The sequence below is a fragment of the Hyaena hyaena genome, unplaced genomic scaffold (assembly GCF_003009895.1).
Source record: "Hyaena hyaena isolate Hyena2069 unplaced genomic scaffold, ASM300989v1 scaffold_511, whole genome shotgun sequence".
Taxonomy (NCBI): domain Eukaryota; kingdom Metazoa; phylum Chordata; class Mammalia; order Carnivora; family Hyaenidae; genus Hyaena; species Hyaena hyaena.
The window spans coordinates 236,608-256,197 of record NW_024081144.1 but is presented as its reverse complement, the minus strand read 5'-3'; the positions used below and the strand labels follow the sequence as shown (position 1 = coordinate 256,197).

Sequence of the window (19,590 nt, the reverse complement as noted above, 5' to 3'; positions counted from 1 at the left end):
GACAGGGAGTAAGACCCAGTGAAGACGCCCCTGGCCGCTTACCGGGTGTGTACATCCCCTACCCCCAGACGCGAACAACCATGAACTTAGGGACAGAGCCTCACCCACACACCCTGCAACAGGACAGGGGCCTCGGCACACATTCTGTTCCCTTGCACCCCCATGCTGGTGCCCCAGGACGACGGGAAGAAAGCCTGTGTGAGCACCAGAAGCCCTGCTTGAGGGCTCGCCCCCAACCCCCACTCCCACCCCTTGGGACACCCTTCCTGGGTCTGGGCATCTGTCTACCTCATTAAAAGGTGACACCTAAGGGCATGATCAGCTTCCTTCTCTGTCCCTCCTGGAGACGCGAAGCCTTTCCTCCCTAAACCCTTATGCAGACCCTCCCCCAGCGGCGGCCGCCCCACCCCACCCCCACTCCACCTTTTGCATCCCAGACCCCAGGGGCCCCGCCCTCCTGCAGCTGCCTCCGGCCAGGACGGACTCCTCAATCCGAGTTAAATTTCCCCCGCCTTTTTGATGTCACATCCTGTCCCAGCCTGCTTCCCCGCCGCCGCCCTCCCCACTCCGCGCGTGAGCGTGGCGCGCGGGTCCCTCTGCGCCACCCGGCCGCCTTCCTCGCAAACTTTGGGCACCCCCGCCCGGGCGCGCCCGTGGGGGAGCGCGGGAGGAGGGGCCGCGGAGGGCCGCGCCCCGCCCGGGGGCCGCGGGGACAGCGCGCAGGACGCGCTCGCCATGCAGAGCGGAGGCGCCGGGTGCTGAAGGCGCGGGGCCAGCAGAGCCGGGAGCGCGTCCGCGTCCACGCAGCGCCGGCGCCAGCACCAGGGCTCCTGCATGCCAGGACGGCGGCCGTGGCAGCGAGACATGCAACCGGCCCGGAAGCTCCTCAGCCTCCTCTTCCTCATCCTGATGGGCACCGAACTCACTCAAGTACGTGCGTCCAACGCCATCTTCCTCCCTGTGAGCGAGGGAGCGCGGCGGCTGCCCGGCTGGGGCCGGGGAAGTAGGGAGCGGCTCCGCGCCCCGCGCCCCGTGCCTGGGTGGGGAGGGGGCCCGAGTGCCGCGCACCCGGCTGGGAGGGAGGGGCGCAGGCCGCCGGCCCCCAGCCCAGGAGCCCCCAGCCCTGGCCCAGCATCGCCAGCAGGGAGGAGGGCAGGTGCCCCTCTCTCCTAGGACCCCCAGCCTCCCACGCCCTGAGAAGTTCGGAGGGCAGCATGTTGTCAAGGGGAGGGGGGTGAGACAGAGCAGGGGGTCCAAGCTCCTGGCATTTCCAGCGGGAGCTCTGAGTCCTCCCCCCACCCGGGCTTTGGAGCATCCTGCATCTCTGCCTTTGGGGATAATGCTGCCCTTGGGTCTCCCCCCCTCCCCAAGCAGGCGGTGGCAATTGTGCCTCGGAAGCCAGCCGGGGAAGGACAGGCAGTGCCAGCAAGGCTGGGGGCATTGTGGACTCCGTGTGCCGGCTTTGGGGGGTTGTGGCCACATGCGCGCATGAAGTGTGAGTGGCAAGGCGCCGTGTGCGCGTGTGGGGACCGCTGGGCATTTGACGCGGGCTTGCTGGCCGTCCCCCGAGCAGTTATCAATAGAAAGCCTGTCTCTGGCTGGTATTCTCCATTTTAAAAATCCACTTCGGAGCTGGCAGGTCTGGGAGGAGAAGGGCTGTCTGGGAGCGCTGGAATGGGGGTGTTTCTTTGGCATCGGGGTGCTGGGAAGAGGCTGCCGGCTTCAGGAGCCAGGCTGCTCAGGAGTGACATTAAAATGCCCTTTCGATGGTGCCACTGTGCCGCGCTCAGAGCCGCAAGACGCTGGCCCTTTGGAGCCACGGGTCCGGGGTGCAGCGGGGCTGCCAGCACCCTGGCCGGAAGCCCCCAGCGGCCCCCGGCCCTCCTCCCTCCCTCCATCTCAGGATGAAAGAGGAAACAAAGAGAGAAGAGAGGGCAAGAGGTGGATCACAGGAGAGAAGTCTCTGGAACAGGCTTCCCTTGTTGTACCATGAAGCCCTTGCCGGCTCCCTGGCTCTGCCCGGGAGACGCGGCCCCAACCCGGGCGTCGGGAGGGTCTCGTCCCAGCTGCCCCCAGAGACCCCCACGCCAGTGCCCTCGGACGATCGATCGGTCCCTGAGGGAGGCGCTGTGTGGTTTCCGGGAGAGAAGTTTCCTTGGCGATGGGGAGAGCCTGGCCGAGGCCGGGCTTGGGTACCGTGGGTGGACAGTGGCACACTCACACGTGCACATGCACGCGCGCACACTCACACGTGCACACTCCACACACAGGAGCACACGTGGGCAGCAAGGAGCCAGGCGGGTGGTGATGAGCTTATGTAGACATTCTGGGAAAGAGACAGCTGGTTCTCCGTGGCCCCGGCCGTGGCCGCCCTGAGCGCCCTCCAAGCCTTAAGGGCCTTCTCACTTCCAGACACCCCGAGGCCCCGTTTCCCAACCCCAGAGGCTCTTCCTCGAAAGGCGTGCTCCTCGCATCTGTTTAAAGATTCCCCTGTTCTTGTAGGAAACTTTCGCTCCAACTTGAACCGAAAGGTTTGTCTGGGTGGTGAAGGTGCCCCCCCCGGCTGTGCTGGCGGCTCCTGCCCCCGGAGTGACGCGTCAGCCCCTGTGCACACACACCTGCCCCCGCATCCAGCTCAGCCCCTCAGGCCCCCAGGGCCAGCCAGGGGCGTGATGTTGTTTCCTGAGGCTGAGCCCTGGGTTCGGTGCAGCCAGGAGGCAAGGCCCCACCCTCCCTGGCCCTGCCTCTGAGCTTAGGCTTCCAGAGTTCTCTGTGGGAGGCCGGTTGTGCGGATTGTGGTGGGATTTTAGAACAAAGGCTCAACCAGGTAAAATCACTCCCCATTGTTCCCAGTCTATGAAAGGTCAGAGAGTGGCCACCAGCTGCAGAGATCCCAGGTGCTGCCCAGGTGGCCGCATCGGGTGGGGCCCAGTGCCTGTCACCTTCAGCAGTAACCTGTGAGGTGGGGGGTAAAATGGGGAGCGGGTGTGGGTCAGGGCTGGGTGGCTCAATCTGAGATGGCACATCTACACTCCCAAGCCTGGCTCTCTTGATTCCACAGTGATCCATCCCTAGGAAGCCACGTGCCCGGTGTCATGAGTAATGCCAAGTGTGCTCGTCAATGACTAAGATAAGCACACGGAGGGTGGGCTGAGCACCGGCCGCTGAGCCGTGAGGTGTCTCCCCCCCACCCGCCCTGTTTCTCTCCCACTTTCTGTAAGTTGCTCCCATGGCCACACACACCCCCCTTCGAGGCCTTTCCAGGGACACGCACACGAGTCCAAGGCCACTGCGTTCACGGGTCAGCACGCGCTCAAGTGGGAGCAAGTCAGGAACGTGGGGCTCGGACCTGTGCTTCACAAATGTTGCTTGAAGGGCGCACACGGATGGCGGGGGAGGGGAGCACATGGCTGAGCCATCTGTTCCAAGCCAGCTCGCGGGTGATGAGCCGTTCGATCAAATGCCAACCAGTGACGGAGGGCCTACTACGTGCCAGGCTGGCGGGCCCAGATGAACTTTGTCCTCAGACAGAAGGAAACGCTTTACTGGCCTTATTGTGTGAGTTCCAAAGAAAGGCTGCCGCTTCATGCTTCTTGAGAAGGATTTTGGGAGTTTCCCAGTGGGGTGCGAGGCGCTGACCCCTCAGTCTTGGGGGGGGCTGACCGTTCCATCTTGGGTGGGGTGCGGGGATCTAACCCCTCTGTGCTGGCACACGGGCGAGCTGACCCCTCCGTCTTGGGGGAGGTGGGGTGCGGGCCCACCAGAGCTCCAGGCCCACTGGTCCACTGAGGAAGCATGCTGCCTGCGTGTGAAGGGGTGAAATGGGTGGGGGCTCTGTAGCAGTGCCCTCGACCCCAGCCGCCCCTACTTGTACCCCAGTCCCACCCGGTGCCATCGAGGTGACCTTGAGGGAGGCTCTTAACTTCTCAGCCTGCACTTCCACCTCTTAATAACTGGATGACTGTGGCCTCACACAGACCCCATCCTGCTCAGCCGCTAACTCACCCTGCCTATCGCGGGCTGTTCTTGGACGCCAGCGGGCCGGGCTTAGCGCAGTCAGACCTGGGCTCAGGGTGTGGACGCATCCTAGCCCTGTGGTCTGGTGTCTGGGCCGACAGCCTTTGTGGGAAGACCCGAGGCTGTGCGGTGCTCGTTTGTGTAAGGGGCAGGGGGCCGTGTGGTTCCGGGGCTCTGGGGCGGAGCGGGGCTGAGCGATGGGGAAGGTGGCGTGAGCGGTCCTGAGGTGGCCGAGCGGCGGGCGATGAGCCGGGCGGTGAGCCGGGCGGCGAGCAGGGGCAGAGGGCCACATGGAGGCCGGCCTCGGCAGGAGGGAGGGCGCGTGGAGGAGTGGGATTTATTGTAACAGAGAAGCAGAGCGCCTGTTGTTACCCCGAGCCCCGGGCCGGGCGGGGCCTTTCTTAAGGATGTGAGGCCCCCACGTGCACACGGCGACGGCCTTCCAGCCGTGAACAATGAGCAGGGTGCCCGTGTGGCCCCCTGTGGCTGTGGCTGGCGCGGCGGGGGGGCCGGGAGCCGGAGCCCAGACGTGAGCAGACCCCACTCCCCTTGGGGAGGGTGGGGGTGCAGTGGACGGGCAGGGCCAGCATCACAGAGCAGCTGGCGTGGGGGTTAGTCCCCCAGGACCCTGCCGGGACCCATCACTTCAAATCTGTCCTGTCCTGGGCTCCGTCCTCTCTCCAACCTGCTGCCCTGAGCCAACGGAATAAGAATGAAACAGCCCAGTTCTGTGACCTGCTCGACCCTAACCTTGGGCTGATGACCCCGCTGACCTGTCCCCCTCCCCTGCCCCTGGTCTCCCCCACATGCGCCCTGGACAAGGGTGCGAGTGGAGGTAGGGTGGGGGTTCCGGAGCACCGGGGTCTAGTCCAAACCAGTTAGTTCACGACGCATGGCATTTATTCCCCTTTGCACGGTGGTGGTGGGTGCGGGGAGGGGGCGGTTGGAAGGCCACTGCCTTAGGGCCGGCCCACCAGAGGGGAGCCCTCCCGATTCCAGGTGGCCCGCCTCTGGCCAGGAAGTGCTCTGGCACCCAAGGGGCATTAAGCTGTAAATCCCCCTCTGGTAGCTGCCTCATCTCTGAAAGCAATTTGTGTCTCACCGCACTGACTTCAGCCTTCCCCAATAAAAAGAAAGGTAATTTTCTGCCCTAGGTTGTATTTATCACTAAAGTTATCAGACCCTGTAATCAGTATTAACGTCACCGTCACCGTGTAAAGTAATACAAAACTAATTACGAGCTAAACTGAATTAGATACATGGCAACCTCGAGCCAGGCTGACAGGGACGGGAGCCGACCGGGGGCCCTGGAGAAAGCACCAAGGAAGCCCTGCGTACCCCGAGCCCGGCAGCCTGAGGGTCATTGCCACGGCAGGCTGCTTCTGCTGGTCAGCCTGGCTCCCACTGGGGCTGAGGGAGGGGGCCGCAGATGGGACATGAAGATGCCCATCCCTTCACCTTCCGGGGGATCTCACACACACACACACACACACACACACACACACGCATGCACACGAGGAACGTGCCGGAGCCTAACGCACAGCGGCTGACACCAGCTGGGGGGCTCCCGCGCCACGCTGCCCGCCAGGGGTGTGTCTCCGTACCCCACTCTCAGAGTTAGGAAACCAAGGCTGGAGGAGATGACGCAGCCTGTCTGGCGGCCCAGTGTGCAAGTGACAGCCCCCTTGGTGTGCTCCCAGGTCCGTCTGACGCCTGAGACACCCGAGCTCATGTTTCTATTTAGACGGAGAGAAAACAGAAGAGTGGAGGGAAAGGCTCAGTGCTGCTGAGCAGCAAGTCAGAAGGGAGGCGCCAGGCCCGCCGAGCTTCGCAGAGCGGCGCCGGGCAGTCCGTTGGCCGCGTCTCCAGCTGCGGGCCCCGGGAGCCACCTGCTCCGACCGACCTGCCAACTCGGCTTTTAGAAGGGGGGCAGCAGGACACCGGGAGTGTTTGGCGCGGCCCTGTGGTTGTCTTTCCCACCACGGAGGGCAGGGGGCCTCAGACAAGTCCCCGTGCCCATCCACTGGGCACTGGAGGGCACCGTCTCTCGGGAATAAAATGAGGGTCAGGGAGGAGGCTCTGCATCTGCTTGAGGACTGAGTCCAAGAAGCAGGCAGGGACACACAGACACACAGACACACACACACACACACACACACACACACACAGGGCTAATGTCACTTCCAAGTCTCTGCCATGCGTGTGGTTCTGGTCCCGCTACGTGTGCCTCTGGGCGTGATTCAAACAGCAACAGGAAGAGGGGCCAGGCTCTGCTCGGGGTCTTGCGGCACACACGGCCCCCCTTCTTCTGTGCCCAGGCTCCATCTGGGGACACCCGCCAGGTGACTGGGGATGACGCTGATTCTTTGCTCTTGGGTGGTGTTGAAAGATGTGAGCTTTCCAATCCGCTTGCTCTGATCGTGGCAACAGGGATTTGGCCCGTGTGCTCCTAATGCACAGCTTAACGGTGTCTACACTCTGGCGGTCAGGAGGAGAGCGGGAGGGTACAGACTCCAGGCTCCGCCCGCATTCAGCTGCGCGGATGTAGCCCTCACCTAAAGCAGTTCACTGGGTCCTGCGGCTTAGGGAGCCAACGCCATGTCCTCTGGGAACTTGGACTTCCCGGCAGAGAAGGCTCCAGTTGTGCAAAATGGCTCTCCCGGGTGGTTCTGGAAGGAAAGTTACTCCCTCTGTCTCTAAGTGATGCTCTGGGTGTCTGAGGGTCGGAGAAAAAAACCGAGGTGTATTTATAAATATTATGAATAGCGGACTCAGCACCCCAGAGTGTTGGTGCTAAATCTGACAGCCGAGCAGGACCCGGGGAAGCAATGGAGCCAGGCTTCCAGAAACAATCCACCGCGCTCGCACCGGAGTCCCTGAACCTCGGCCTCTCCAAGTGCTGGAAAGTTCGGTTCCCGCAGCCCAGCCTCCAGGTCCTGTCCTGTTGGCGCAGGGGCAGAGTCAGGCGCGAGCAGGGAGCAGGGAGAGGGCATCGGGGGGCATGGCCTCGAAAAACTCCATTTCACCAGACACAGCACCTCCCTCCGGTAGGAAGGTTTCTGAGGCCTAGGCCCCTCAAAGGCAGCGGCAGCGGCAGCGGCAGCGGCAGCGGAGGGAGGGTCCTAACCTGTTGGAGATGGAGCAGAGCTGGGGGCGGGACTGAGGGAGGGGTGGGGGCGGAGCGTGTGCTCTGGGTGGGGAGCCTCGGATGGGGCTTGCCTGGGTGCCTCCTGGACCCCAGCTCTGGCTCTCAGATGTTTTTAAAGCTCTGTCACCTTCTGAGCCATGTCGGAATCCGTGAATGCATGTCAGGATCAATGACTTACATTCAGTAGAAACCAGCAGACCTTCTCAGTCAGTTATGGCAATTTCCCTTAATGCACAATAGGAGCCAGTTGTGTTTGTGGGACCTCAAATCCACGAGCTCAGCTCGGAGGCCGACGTGCCTGCAGGGCCATCTCCTCCAGGTTCTTCGAGGCATCACTCCCAGAGGCGCACCCCATTTCCGCCGGGCAGCACGCAGCCATGGCCTCAGGTCTGGACACCAGCCGGTCTGAGGCAACATTTATGAAAGCAGCGTAGAACTTTCCAGAGCCGGGGGGGGGGGGGGGGGGGGGGGGGGGGGGGGGGGGGGGGGGGGGGGTGAATGGGGAGGGACCACGGGCAGTGAGCTCTCTGGAGGGATGGAGAATCAGGACTAAGGGCTGGAAGGCGGCATCGTCGCTCAGGGACGAAGGGGCCCTGGTGACAGCTGAGGTCACAGAGCACTGTCCCCCGAGGGGGCTGGAGTAGACAGCACGAGTCTCACCTCCACAGGACCTCGAGCCTGTGCATGGACAGCAGAAGGAAGGGACCCAGGAGGAGGCTCGGCACCAGGCTGGGCCGGCTCTCTGCTCTGCAGCCGGGCTCCCAAACCTGCTCCCAAGGTGCCTGGCTCCAGACCAGGCCTTTCCCTGCTGCCAGAAGGTTCTTCTCCGGCAGGAAGGTGAGGGAAGGGCACACACAGGATGAAGGAGCACAGCAGCTCCGTGTGGCCCCCTAACCGTCTCCCGTTTCCTTCTGCCCTCCCTTCTCTGCCCCCTCCCCGGCTCTCTGTGCAGAGAGCTTCAGAAAAATATGCATGCTTTTTAAAAAATGTTTACTTATTTATTTTGAGAGAGAGCAAGCACAAGCTGGGGAGGGGCAGAGAGAAAGAGAGAGGGAGAGAGGAAACCAGAAGCAGGCTCCTCGCTGTCAGCACAGAGCCTGACATGGCGTTCAATCCCACGAACCGTGAGATCATGACCTGAGCCAAAACCAAGAGTCCACCGCTTAACTCACTGAGCCCCCCAGGTGCCCCGGAAAAATGTGCAGCAAAAGCGCATCCAAACTTTGCTCTTTGGGGATGTCCCTTAGCCAAGGAGCACGAGGGATGCACCTGAGTGGGTCCCTACTCCGTGGACCTGTGTTCCGTCTATGGGATGGAGATGCTCCGAGGTGCCTCTTCACTGGCCACAGGGCTTTGCTCTCAGACTTCCAGCCCTGCAGCCATGAGCGGCAAATGCCTGTCGTTATAAGCCACCGGTCGGTAGTATTTTGTCATAGCAGCCAGAGCAGACAGATGCCGTGATGTCTGACAGCTGGAGGTGCACCACGTTTCTGAGCTCGGTCCTGGGAATGGCTGACTCCCACATGACCTTGGACGGGGCTTGCCGTCTTCCTGAGCCTGATGCGGCAAGAGCATCACCCATGGGCGTCCGCAAGGATTAAGGGACATCATGCAGCTAGTTGAGGGCGTCTAGGGCACAGCACCTGCTCGGTCCGTATTACCATGGCCGTCCAGAGCTGTGAACATAAGTGAGCCCTTGCTTCAAGGGAAGCCGTGTGGAAACCAGGATTTAGATTCCTCCTCAGAACATTTGGGGTTGGCTGATGCCAAGGATCCTTTAATCCAAATGCCTCATTCTTCAACGATTCAGAGTTTGCTTTTGGAAATACTATGTAGCCTCCTAAATCAAATTACACTTGCTCGAGGCTTCTCGGATGACCCTTTCAAATGCATTAAAAGCAGGAAACTCTCCTACTGACTCATGGATTCCAGTCCCTGGAGAGGACTTTGGTTTGGGATTAGAGGAGTCAGAAGTGACTTACCTCCAGCCTCTAGCTTACCAGAGCAGGGGTACAGGGCAGGGCATAGGGGTGCAGGGCAGGTCAGCAGGGGTGCAGGGCAGGTACATAGAGGCACAGGGCAGGGCATCAATGATGCAGGGGTGCAGGGCAGGGTGGCAGGGGTGCAGGCTCCCCATGGGTCGTGAGCACACCACACACCCCTGTTCTGTCTACACACGCCCTCTGGGAGGGAGGGATGTGAATGGTACCCCTGTTTGCTCCTTTATAAACACAGACAAGGAATGAAGACGTGGTGAGGAGGGACTGACAGGTGTCAGGTTGGGTGTGGCCAGCTGTCGCCCCATGTCCCTCTCAAATTCTCTGACCTCCCCGGGTCAGCTCGGCTCCCAGGCAGCTGTGGCAATTCCGAGGCACCATCCACATTTGGCAAACCCTGTGGGAGTCGCCCAGAGCTTTATGTTTATAAAGACTACCTCCCAGCCATGCCTCAGGGGATGCCGGAAACACTCCCCAGGTGACTGCCGGCTCACTCCCCCAGCCCAGCCTCCCTCCTCTCCCCCTCCCACGCCTGTGTGCCGAGGGGGAGTCCTGGGAGGGGGAGTCCTGGGAGGGGGAGTCCCGGCAGTGGAGCGGAAGCAGCTCGTGGGTCCTGGGGTCCTGCTGCCCCCCGGGGTTCCTCAGAGCAGCAGCAGCCCCATCGTCACAAGCTGCCTGGACTTGGGTTTCTCTGTCGAGGAGCCTGACCGACTTGGCGCTCTTTAAAGTTCAAGTACCAACTGTAAATCCTCATGGGACGTTACTGACATAAAATCAAGTCAGATGTTCTTCAAATTCCGGAGGTTTTTTGTTTTGTTTTGTTTTTTTAATTCTTTATATCTGCCCCTCCAGACCTTCTTCTTTCCAGAATGTGGCTCTGGTTGGTGGGGATTATCTTAGCGTCCGGCAGTACCTCCCGAATGTTTGTGTGTCTGTATCAACAGCAGCAGCCGTCGCGAGCCGTGGCAGAGGTCTCCAGGGGCACGAGTCCTAGCCTTGCCACGCGCGTAAGCCCTGGTGGCTCAGCTGAGATGCCTCCCGAATGGGAGCTATCTACTGCCTGCCGAGCAGGGTGACCGGGAAGGGCACCGTCACTGGGTGGCACTAACCGGTTCAGTCTTCACAATATCCCAGAGAGAGAGGTTACTCTTACTATTAGTGGACCTGTTTTACAGATGGGGAAGCTGAGGCCCAGCAAGGCAGAGTGGCACAGCGAGTGGCAGAGCCAGGGCTCAAACCCAGGCTGTCTGCCCTGCGTCTGCATTCTCTGTGCTGAGTAGCTCGTCTGAGGTGTCACTCTCTCTGGCAGTGGCATGTACTTGGCCACTAATAATAAAGTTTTCATTCACGCTCAGTGCCCGCCCATGGCAAGGGCCCAGGAATCGCTCCCGTGTTAGTGTCCCGTGTTAGTGTTGCTTCTGTCCCGGGCTGTACAGCACGCTGTGTCCCCGCTGTGTCCCGGGTCTTGCGCTGGTAGGTGGTACATAAATACCTGCAGCCTCTAGATGCATGGCCTGAGAGTTCTGTAGGTAGGGTTGGGCTCGCTTTGAGATTCTTCCCACCAAGTAAGTGGCCACTGTCTGCAGTGGGATTTGAGCGTGAGTGATTTGGGTCAGCATGGCTTGTGGCCCTGAATCTGTTCATCACGCACTGGCAGGGGAGGAGGCTGAGCATTGGTAGTGGCGTGAATGCCGCCTCTAGCATGGGCCTGCGCGTGTGACCTGGTGTAACCTCAACTGGTTGGCACTCAGCGGAGCCTGCAGTACCGGCTCGCACTGGGAGATGGCGCCCTTCCCCAACGGTTGGAGCTGGCCACCTGAACTCCCCTGTGTTCCGGGGGTGGGGGTGGGGGGAGGAATAAATTCGGAAACTCTTTAGAGAGGTCTCACAGCCCACCCCCAGGCCAGGAGTCCCCTCTCCCAAAGGGGATGGAGCAGAGACAGACGCCCTAGGAAGGTGGCGTCCATCTTTGGTGGACCCCAGCAAGGCTGGCTCCTTCTAATCCCCACTCAGGAAGGGAGATTTATTTTCACCCAGGCAGGAAAAAGTGTAGTGAGAGACCTGGAGAATTCTTCCCTTCCCAAATGTGCGGGAAAGCTTAATGGGAGGGACTGGGGAACATACCCCTCATCCTCCAGAAGCCTCCTGCAAATGCTAAAGCCCCGTTAAGGTGCTTGACCCAGTCAGCCCTGTGCTTCGGAGACGTGTGAGTGTCTTGGTGCCATGCTGCAGAGGTCCGGGGACGTGTGCCAGGCTGCCCTGCCCCTCTACTTGGGCACCAGGACTCGGGTTCCACTCTTGCCCCCCAGCCACTGACCCCAAGGCCCCACCCAGCTCCGCACTCCTCGTGGGCTGGGCACCTTCAGGCCTCCTGCCCTGATGCCCGAGCCCAAACCTAGACCCAGCTCCTGCCTGCAGTCGCCTCCGCCCCAGCCCAGGAGCCCACACTGGCGGGGCAGCACCTGCCAGGGACACCTGCTCCTTTCCTCCCAGAGGCCTTAGAGCACCTGCCCCCCAGCACCCACCCCTGGAGAGTCCAGAGAGCCTTCCCTCTCCCCCAGCGCTGGGGCTGGAGACCCCTTCCTGGCTGGGCTTCAGGGGGCCGACTGGGATGGCGAGGAGCATGGAGGCCCCCCCCCAAGTAGGTCCAGGGCAGCGATGGCTGAGCGCGCAATGGGTGGGGGGTCCCAGAGGGGTGCCCAGGCCTCACTGAGCGCGTCCACCGGGAGGGAGCCGCGGCGCCACCAATCTGGACGGTAAGGCCACCGCGCCGCAGGCCCGCAGGCGGATTTCCGGACTTGGGGGCGGTGGTCCGCTTTCCTCCCTGAACACCCGTCTCAACCCCTTGGCGACAGGGGTTTGCAGGCCCCGCTGCCAGCAGCCAGGGGGCGGCGGGGAGCCGGAGCGGAGAGGAAAAATCCACCCATTTCCTGGGCAGATTGCGTCGGCCGCCGCCCGGCCGTGTCCCCGCCTCCCGGCCGCGGCCCCCGCGCGCAGCCAGCGCGGCGCTCAGAGCCCGAGCCGGAGCCGGAGCCGGAGCCGGAGCCGGAGCCGGAGCCCGAGCCCGAGCCCGAGCCGGAGCCCGAGCCGGGGGCAGGGCGCGGAGCGCGGAGGGGCGGCGGCGCCGCGGACACCGGGCAGCGGGCAGCGGGCAGCGGCCACCCTCCCCGGCGCCCGGGGCGGCGCAGCCATGGCCTGGGCGCGCGGGGCGGCGGCGGCGGCGGCGGGCGGGCGGCGGCGGGCCGAAGGGGCGCGGGGACTCGGCCGGGCGCCCCTGCCCGCCGCGGTGCCCGCCGCCTGAAGGCTGCCCGGGGGCGCGGAGCCGGCGCCGGCGCGCGCGGGCGCAGGAGGCGACTCGAGGCGCGATGTCGGTGCCGCTGCTCAAGATCGGGGTTGTGCTGAGCACCATGGCCATGATCACCAACTGGATGTCCCAGACGCTGCCCTCGCTGGTGGGCCTCAACACCACCAAGCTCTCGGCGGCCAGCGGCGGGACGCTCGACCGCAGCACCGGCGTAAGTCCCCGCCGCCACCCCGCGGGCCCTCCCGCCCGCTCCGTCTGACCCCGACCCCGGGCTGGGCGGCGCCGAGCAGGGCGCGAGGCCAAGGGCACGGGCAGGGGTCCCAGGCGCTCCACCCCCGCCGCGGGGGTGACCGTGCTTCCTCCCCCTCGCGCTCGTCCCGCTGGGCCGCCAGCCCGCCGCGGTCCCCCAGGGGCGACGCCTCCTTCCTTTGCTGGGGTTTCCTCTCTGGGCAGGGGGCCTTGGGGACTCGGAAGCTTGAAGTCGGTCGGCATCAACTAATAGTAAGTCCCTCGCTGACAAGGTCAGGAAACTGAGGCAGGGGACTTGGGGACTTGTCCAAGGTCACTGAGCAAGTAAGGGGTGGGGAGGCGGCGCTCCACCCTTCTCGGGCTGGTCCAGCCAGGGCTCGAGCTGAGCCCGCCCTACTTTGTCAAAGCCAGACCCGACTGCACGAGTGGCCAGCGGCGGCGGCCAGCTGGTGGCTTCGAGTCCCAGAGGCTCCCGTCCCTGTTCATCCCCAAGCCAGGTCCCTCAGGGTCCCCGCCGTGGTGGCCGGGGGAAGGTGCAGTGGCCGGGGCGGGGCCCTGGGGGGCACGGAGCTGGCCCGTCCTGCCCCGTCACCCCACTGCCCTGCGTCCCGGGTGGCTTTTCCTCCCTCCTCAAGGCCTTGGGGGAGGGAGCGAGCGGCCAGGGCGCCTGTGGGCAGGCCTGACCGGATGTTGGCTGGAGCTGCTAGGAGCCCGGGTAAGCGGGAAGCAGCCCGAGCCGAGGGGGATGTGAGGAAGGGCCCCAGGCGGGCTCCCTCTGGGGGGAAAGGCGGGCTGGGGGGAGGGGGGCAGGAGGCTCCTCTCCCGCCTGGTTTTGCTGCCCAGGGCACGGTGCTCTGGGGGGAGGTCTCCACGTGACCCCTCCTAAGCCCCTTGTCATGTTCGCCTCACCTGCTGTTTCAAGAATTGCATCCAGTGCTTCTCATAATGACTTTGCTCCTGCGTCTGGGTCCTAAGCTTCTGGGGTTGGCAATGAATGAAACAAATGTATCACTACTATAGATTCTCCTCCCCAGCCCCGTGCTAAAAATAGCAGGGAGGTGACCCGAGCGCCTGGGCAGGCTGCTGGGGAGGGTCTGTGCTCAGGGAGTGGTTCCGCCAGCGGTGGCCGCCCTACGCACCTGGTGCTCAGGTCCCGAGCTGGGCTGCAAGGTGACACGGGCCACACACAGCTCCGGTTACATGGTGGGTCCCTGGGCATCTACCCCAGGACCGAGGTTGGCTGTGACCTGGCACGACATGTCACCAGAAACTTGGTGACATCCACCGAAGGACTCGTGGGCGACAGCGGAGACGGAAAGCTGGCGCTTCCTCCAGAGGTCTCTGCCAGGGCGCCAGGGGCAGTCGGGGCTCGGGTCCTTGCGGCTCCGGGCCGATGGTGCCTCATCCCTTCGCGTCAGGGGCGGCAGCGCCAGGCTGCGCCAGCCTCCCCTGCTTGCCTTACGGGGAGGAGATCTTATTTCTGAGTTACGTGCTGCTGTGAGTCAACCAGCCACTTGCTTTCCTGCCTGGCTCCTCTCCGCCTTTCGGCCTTTCCCCTCCCTTCCTCCTAACCTATCAGTTTGGTCAGACGCCAGAACTCCAGACATCCCTGGAATTTAAAAAACACCAAATTTGGGGGAAAACAAAAAACAAATGTAAAAGAGTCGTGTCTGCCTGACTTCCTTCTGACCCTGGGGACCCTGAGAGACCGCCCGTGTGTTCTCAGGGGCCCCTTCCCCTCCCCATGGTCAGAACAAACACGGCTTTGGACCCTTTGTGCCCCCCCCCGGGTTGGACTTCGACAGCCCCCCCAGGTGTCTTTCCTGCTGCACTGCCTTACGGTCTGACTTCTCTCCCTGTCGCCCTCACCCCCCCCCCGCCCCCTCCAGGTGTTACCCACCAACCCCGAGGAGAGCTGGCAGGTGTATAGTTCCGCCCAAGACAGCGAGGGCAGGTGTATCTGCACAGTGGTCGCCCCCCAGCAGACCATGTGTTCCCGGGATGCCCGCACGAAACAGCTCAGGCAGCTGCTGGAGAAGGTGAGTCTGTGCGGGGCGTGTGCGTGTGCGTGTGTGTGTGCGCACGCACGCACACCCACACCAGCACCAAGGCTCGGCTAGCCTGTGGGGTCTGTCCTGGCTTCAAGACCCACCCGCTTTCTTGGCATGTCCACGCTCAGAATGTTTGTGAATGAATGAATGAATGAATGAATGAATGAATGAGTGGATGGAGAATCCTGGAGGCCGGCCCAGGAGAAGAGGAGTCGACCCCGCTGGTCACTGCAGGCTCCCCCGCAGAGCCATGTGGGAGTGGGGAGCGGGGACGTGGGCTGCTTTTGCTGCCACCATCTCTCGGTCCCTCCCAGGGGTGCCTGAAACCCAGGGCTGGGGGTTGCTGGGGGCAGCTCCCTGGGGGCCATCTCCCTGGGGGCAGCTCCCTGGGGGGCAGACTTGCAGCCCTTTGGATTTTGCCCCCGGGCTCTTCCCGGCCTCCGAGCAGGGGTCGGCCCTGCAGCGGGACTTCTGGAGCGAAAGCACGCCGTGTCCCCTTCGCAGCCCCTGGGAACAGCAGCGTGTGGCGCGCGCGCACACACACGCACACGCGCACACACACACACACACACACACACACACTTGGAATCCATCGTTTCAAATAATCTCCACAAGGGGCGTGTGAACTTGGTGAGATTTTTCACCCCATTTCAAAAAGTGGGAGTCGGAGGGGTGGGCCCACATGCCCCAGCCTCACAGCTGCTGGGGTGGAGGGTCTGGCACTCAAGCCCCCAGCGCCCCCCCACGACGTCCCCGCCCCCGCAGAGCTGTGCACACACAGGGATGCCACCCACAGACACACATGGACACCGCATGCACACGCACACAACCACCTACACACTCCACACACGCACCACCTACCACACAGTCACACCACACCCCCACAAACACACCCATGTACATACCTCACAGCACACACACAACACCCCTCATACTGTACATGTATATACACCCCATACACACACTGCACACCACACACACACCCCCCACATACACGCCTCATACTATACACATATATACACCCCACACCCTACACACACACAAACTGCACACCACACACACACCCCACATACATGCCTCATACTATACACGTATATACACCCCACACCCTACACACACACTGCACACCACACACACACCCCACACACACGCCTCATACTATACACGTATATACACCCCACACCCTACACACACACTGCACACCACACACACACCCCACACACACCTCATACTATACACATATATACACCCCACACCCTACACACACACACACACACACCACATACTATACACATATATACACCCCACACCCTACACACACACACTGCACACCACACACACATACACACACACCCCAGATACACACCTCATACTATATACATACATACACCCCACACCCTATACACACACACACACACACCCCACATACACACCTCATACTATACACATATATACACCCCACACCCTATACACACACACACACAATGCACATCATACACACACACACACCGCACTCCCCACGCACACCGTATACATGCACACAAACACACAATACACACACACACACCACATGTCCTACAGACACACAGATAAGCTGCCCTTGTCGGGACATGAGGCGGCTGGCGCTGTGAGCTGTGAGGACCTTTGAGTTCGGGCCCAGTGCAGCCACCACCCCTCCCGCAGTGTGGAGGGAAGGGGCAGGGGAGGGATTTGGGGGCTCCCAGCTTTGCTAGCAGACCCAGGCCCGCGGATGGGCGTGGGGGGAGGCAGGGAGGCCGAGGCCCCGGGCAGCGCCCGCCCCTGCTCCCCGCTCAGGGGCTGCGTGGCCTTCTCCTTCATCTCTAGCCCGCCCAGCACGTCACTTACACAGAATTGATGTAAAACGCATTTAGCACATTCCACAAACGTTCATTAACACCAAACTAGACCAAAGCCTAATTGGGCCTTTAATTATTCAGAATTGCCGAGGCAGGAGGTGGAGCTTGAAGGGGCCTCCGGGACAGCTGAGGCGGGGGATGGGGACGGGGTGGGGGCTGGGCCGAGGGGTCCTGTCTGGGGACAGGGCTGGGGACGGGGGCTGGGGGCTTGGCCTAGGGGGCCAAGCTGGGGGCCTGAGCTAGGGCCTAGGGCCCGGGGCTGAGCTTGGGGGGTGGGGGCCGGGCCGGGGGTGGGGCCCTGGGATTGGACGCTGAGCTGGGCTTGGGGGCCGGCCTGGAGGTGCAGGCCAGGGGTCGGGGCTGGGGGGGGCGTGTCTGGGGGCGGGGCTAGGGGCTGGGGTCCTGGGCTGGGACGCAGGGCTGCGCTGGGGGCCTGGGCTGGGGGCAGGGCGGGGGCGGGGCTGAGGGCTTGTCGGGGGGCGGGGCTGGGGGCGGGGCTAGGGGCTGGGGTCCTGGGCTGGGACGCAGGGCTGCGCTGGGGGCCTGGGCTGGGGGCGGGGCGGGGGCGGGGCTGAGGGCTTGTCGGGGGGCGGGGCTGGGGGCCGAGAGGAAGATCCCGGAGCTCTTGGGGGAGGTGCTTTCTGGATTCCAGAAGGCTCTCAGAGCCCCTGGAGTGCGGGCCTGAAGCCCTCCCTCCTGCCTCCATAGGCCACAGCATCACGGCTTAAAGACTTAAAGCCCTAGTTTATACCCGGTGGGCGCCGTGTGGTACGAGGGCAGCAGCTCTGGCTGTGAGTGAGGGCCTGGGGCTCCAGCTCCTCCTTGTGGGGCGGGGGCGGCGCTGTTCTGCCTCGCTCCGGTCGTCGCCCCCCTTCCCCACCCAGGGGTGCGGGTCGGTGGGGCCGAGGTCCCGGCCGCTCACCTCGCATCTAGTTGTGTGTCTCTGCAGCCGGGCTTCACGTGAAACTCCGCCGAGGGGCTTCCGCCCGGACTGTGACCCTAAAGGCCCGGAGCCCTGGGAGGGGCCCTGGCCGCTCGCCTTGGGGGGCCACTGGGAACCCACAGACTGGGAAAGGCCTGCGGGGCGCGGGCTCTGTTTCTGCTCTCTTTGAAGAAGCCACCAGCCCTGAATCTGGAAGTGTGGCTTCGGCGAAGCCCAGGCCTGGACCCCTGGCCGGCCGCTGTGTGGTGGTAGACCAGCCGCGCAGCTTCTCTGAGCCTGGCTCTCCCTGCGCATAAAGTGGGACTCGAAATAGTGTTCACCTCCCGGGGGTTTTTCAAGATTGAACAGAGTAAGTGACCCACGGGCTCCGCCCATTGCGTGGACCGCTAAAGAGGTTCGGTAAATATTAGCAGTTATCAGTTCCCTGGAGGGCAGGTGTGTGCTGCCTGCCCCCGCCCCTCCCCACCTCCCAGCACCTGCAGCCACGCTGGCCAAAGCGTGGTGGGGGGGGGGGGGTCGGTGTCATTTAGTAGCTGTGTGACCTTGAGCTGGTCAGTCTGCTTCTCGGCACGTCCCGAGGGAGACAGGATGGATGGCCCAGGGCCCTGTCCCTGGTTGTGCCCTTCCACCCCTGTCTGCTTTGTGACCCGCCAGAGAGGAGGGCCCGTCTGGGCAGGGGGAGAGTCGCATTTTGTTTTAAGGCCACTGAGTAGGTTGGCATCCTTACATTCTGTTTTCTAAATCTTAAATTTGATCTTGTTTAAAATTGGTTAAAAGTCTTCCTTCCCGCTGTGCTGTGTGTGGCCCCTGCTGGCCCGGGGGAGGGACTGCAAGGGCGCACACCCAGCGGCTTCCCCTCCGCGCACACACACCCGGAAGCCCTTGATCTTGCGGGTTTTGCTGCCCATCCCGTCAGGAATTGGACGTCCCAGGAGCACAGGGGAGAGGGGTCTTGACTGGAGGGGCCGTTTTGAGTTCCTGCTCTCGGCATTGTGGCTGCAGCAGACACTCCAGGGGTGAGGCGTGGGCCTCGTGCTGTGGTTACAGGAGTGAATAAGGCCCAGCTCCCTCTCCACCCCCCCCCCACAGCACTTCCTGTCCAGCTGGTACATCCCAGAAGCCTCCCCAGAAGAGGTGGTGTTCGCTCTGGGCTTTAAAGTAGGAAGGAAACCAAAAATCACATCTCTTCTCAAAGGGAGTGCTACGATTATTCGATGTGAGGAGGTAAGACAGCTGAGGGGGCAGGGAGAGAGAAGATGAGGGAGCAGATATATTCCAGGTCCCCGTAAAATGTCTAAAGAGAAAGGATCAGAGTCGGAGTCACCCACATACTGTATTTTACAAACGTGAATTTTTAAACTGAATTTGTGTGTTACTTTTAAGTAACTGGCCGTAAAAATTCCAGGCATTTCAAAATGCTGCAATGAGTAATATCAATTTTTCTCCTACTGAGAAGCCTTTTAGATGTGCTCTTTTATTTTATTTTATTTTATTTGTGGGGGTGGAGGAAGCACCAGAAGGCACAGAAACCGAACTACCAGCTTTTCACTGTGGCCAAGTCAGGCTAGGTGTCATACCCAAATGATTGTGTTCTAAAAGGGAGAGTGTTTTCAAAGGCAGCGGAATATCAGAGCTGAAGGTTCCCGGTTGTAAAGGTGTCTTCCTCCCTCGTAATTGGATCCGACTCTGGGAAGATGACCCGACCACCACAGCAGCAGTCCTGAGCTCCATGCTGCCTCCTTCCCCACCGCCCCGAATGCCCGTGCCCCAGAGCACAAGCCGCTTTCCCGAAAATAAAACGCACTGGCAGGTGGCTGCACTGAAACTGTTCTTCTTTTAAGCTCTCTGGAATCCTCTTGAATATTAAAGTTCCATCTTGAGGCTAGACTCGATTCAGATCTGCCTGCAAAGATGTAAAACAGCGATTCTTCATTTGCTGGGTGATTGATTCCTGACTCTATGTGCGGAATGTACGTGTTTGCAAAGCAGTCATCTACCTATGAT

General features: G+C 62.0%; 1 protein-coding gene across 2 annotated transcripts in view; it reads left to right on the top strand.

The window, feature by feature from the left end:
- The first annotated feature begins 724 nt into the window (after positions 1 to 724).
- Positions 725 to 19,590, top strand: part of OLFM1 (olfactomedin 1) — a 37,037-nt gene continuing 18,171 nt past the window's right edge. The window contains exons 1-2 of one of the 2 annotated variants that reach the window (XM_039255183.1): positions 725 to 930; positions 14,605 to 14,754. In XM_039255183.1, the coding sequence (XP_039111114.1) occupies positions 835 to 930; positions 14,605 to 14,754 (246 nt within the window). In that variant the 5' untranslated portion in view covers positions 725 to 834. Of the gene's footprint in view, positions 931 to 12,370; positions 12,678 to 14,604; positions 14,755 to 19,590 lie in introns of those variants that run through there. The other variant, XM_039255182.1, reaches the window with a different exon arrangement.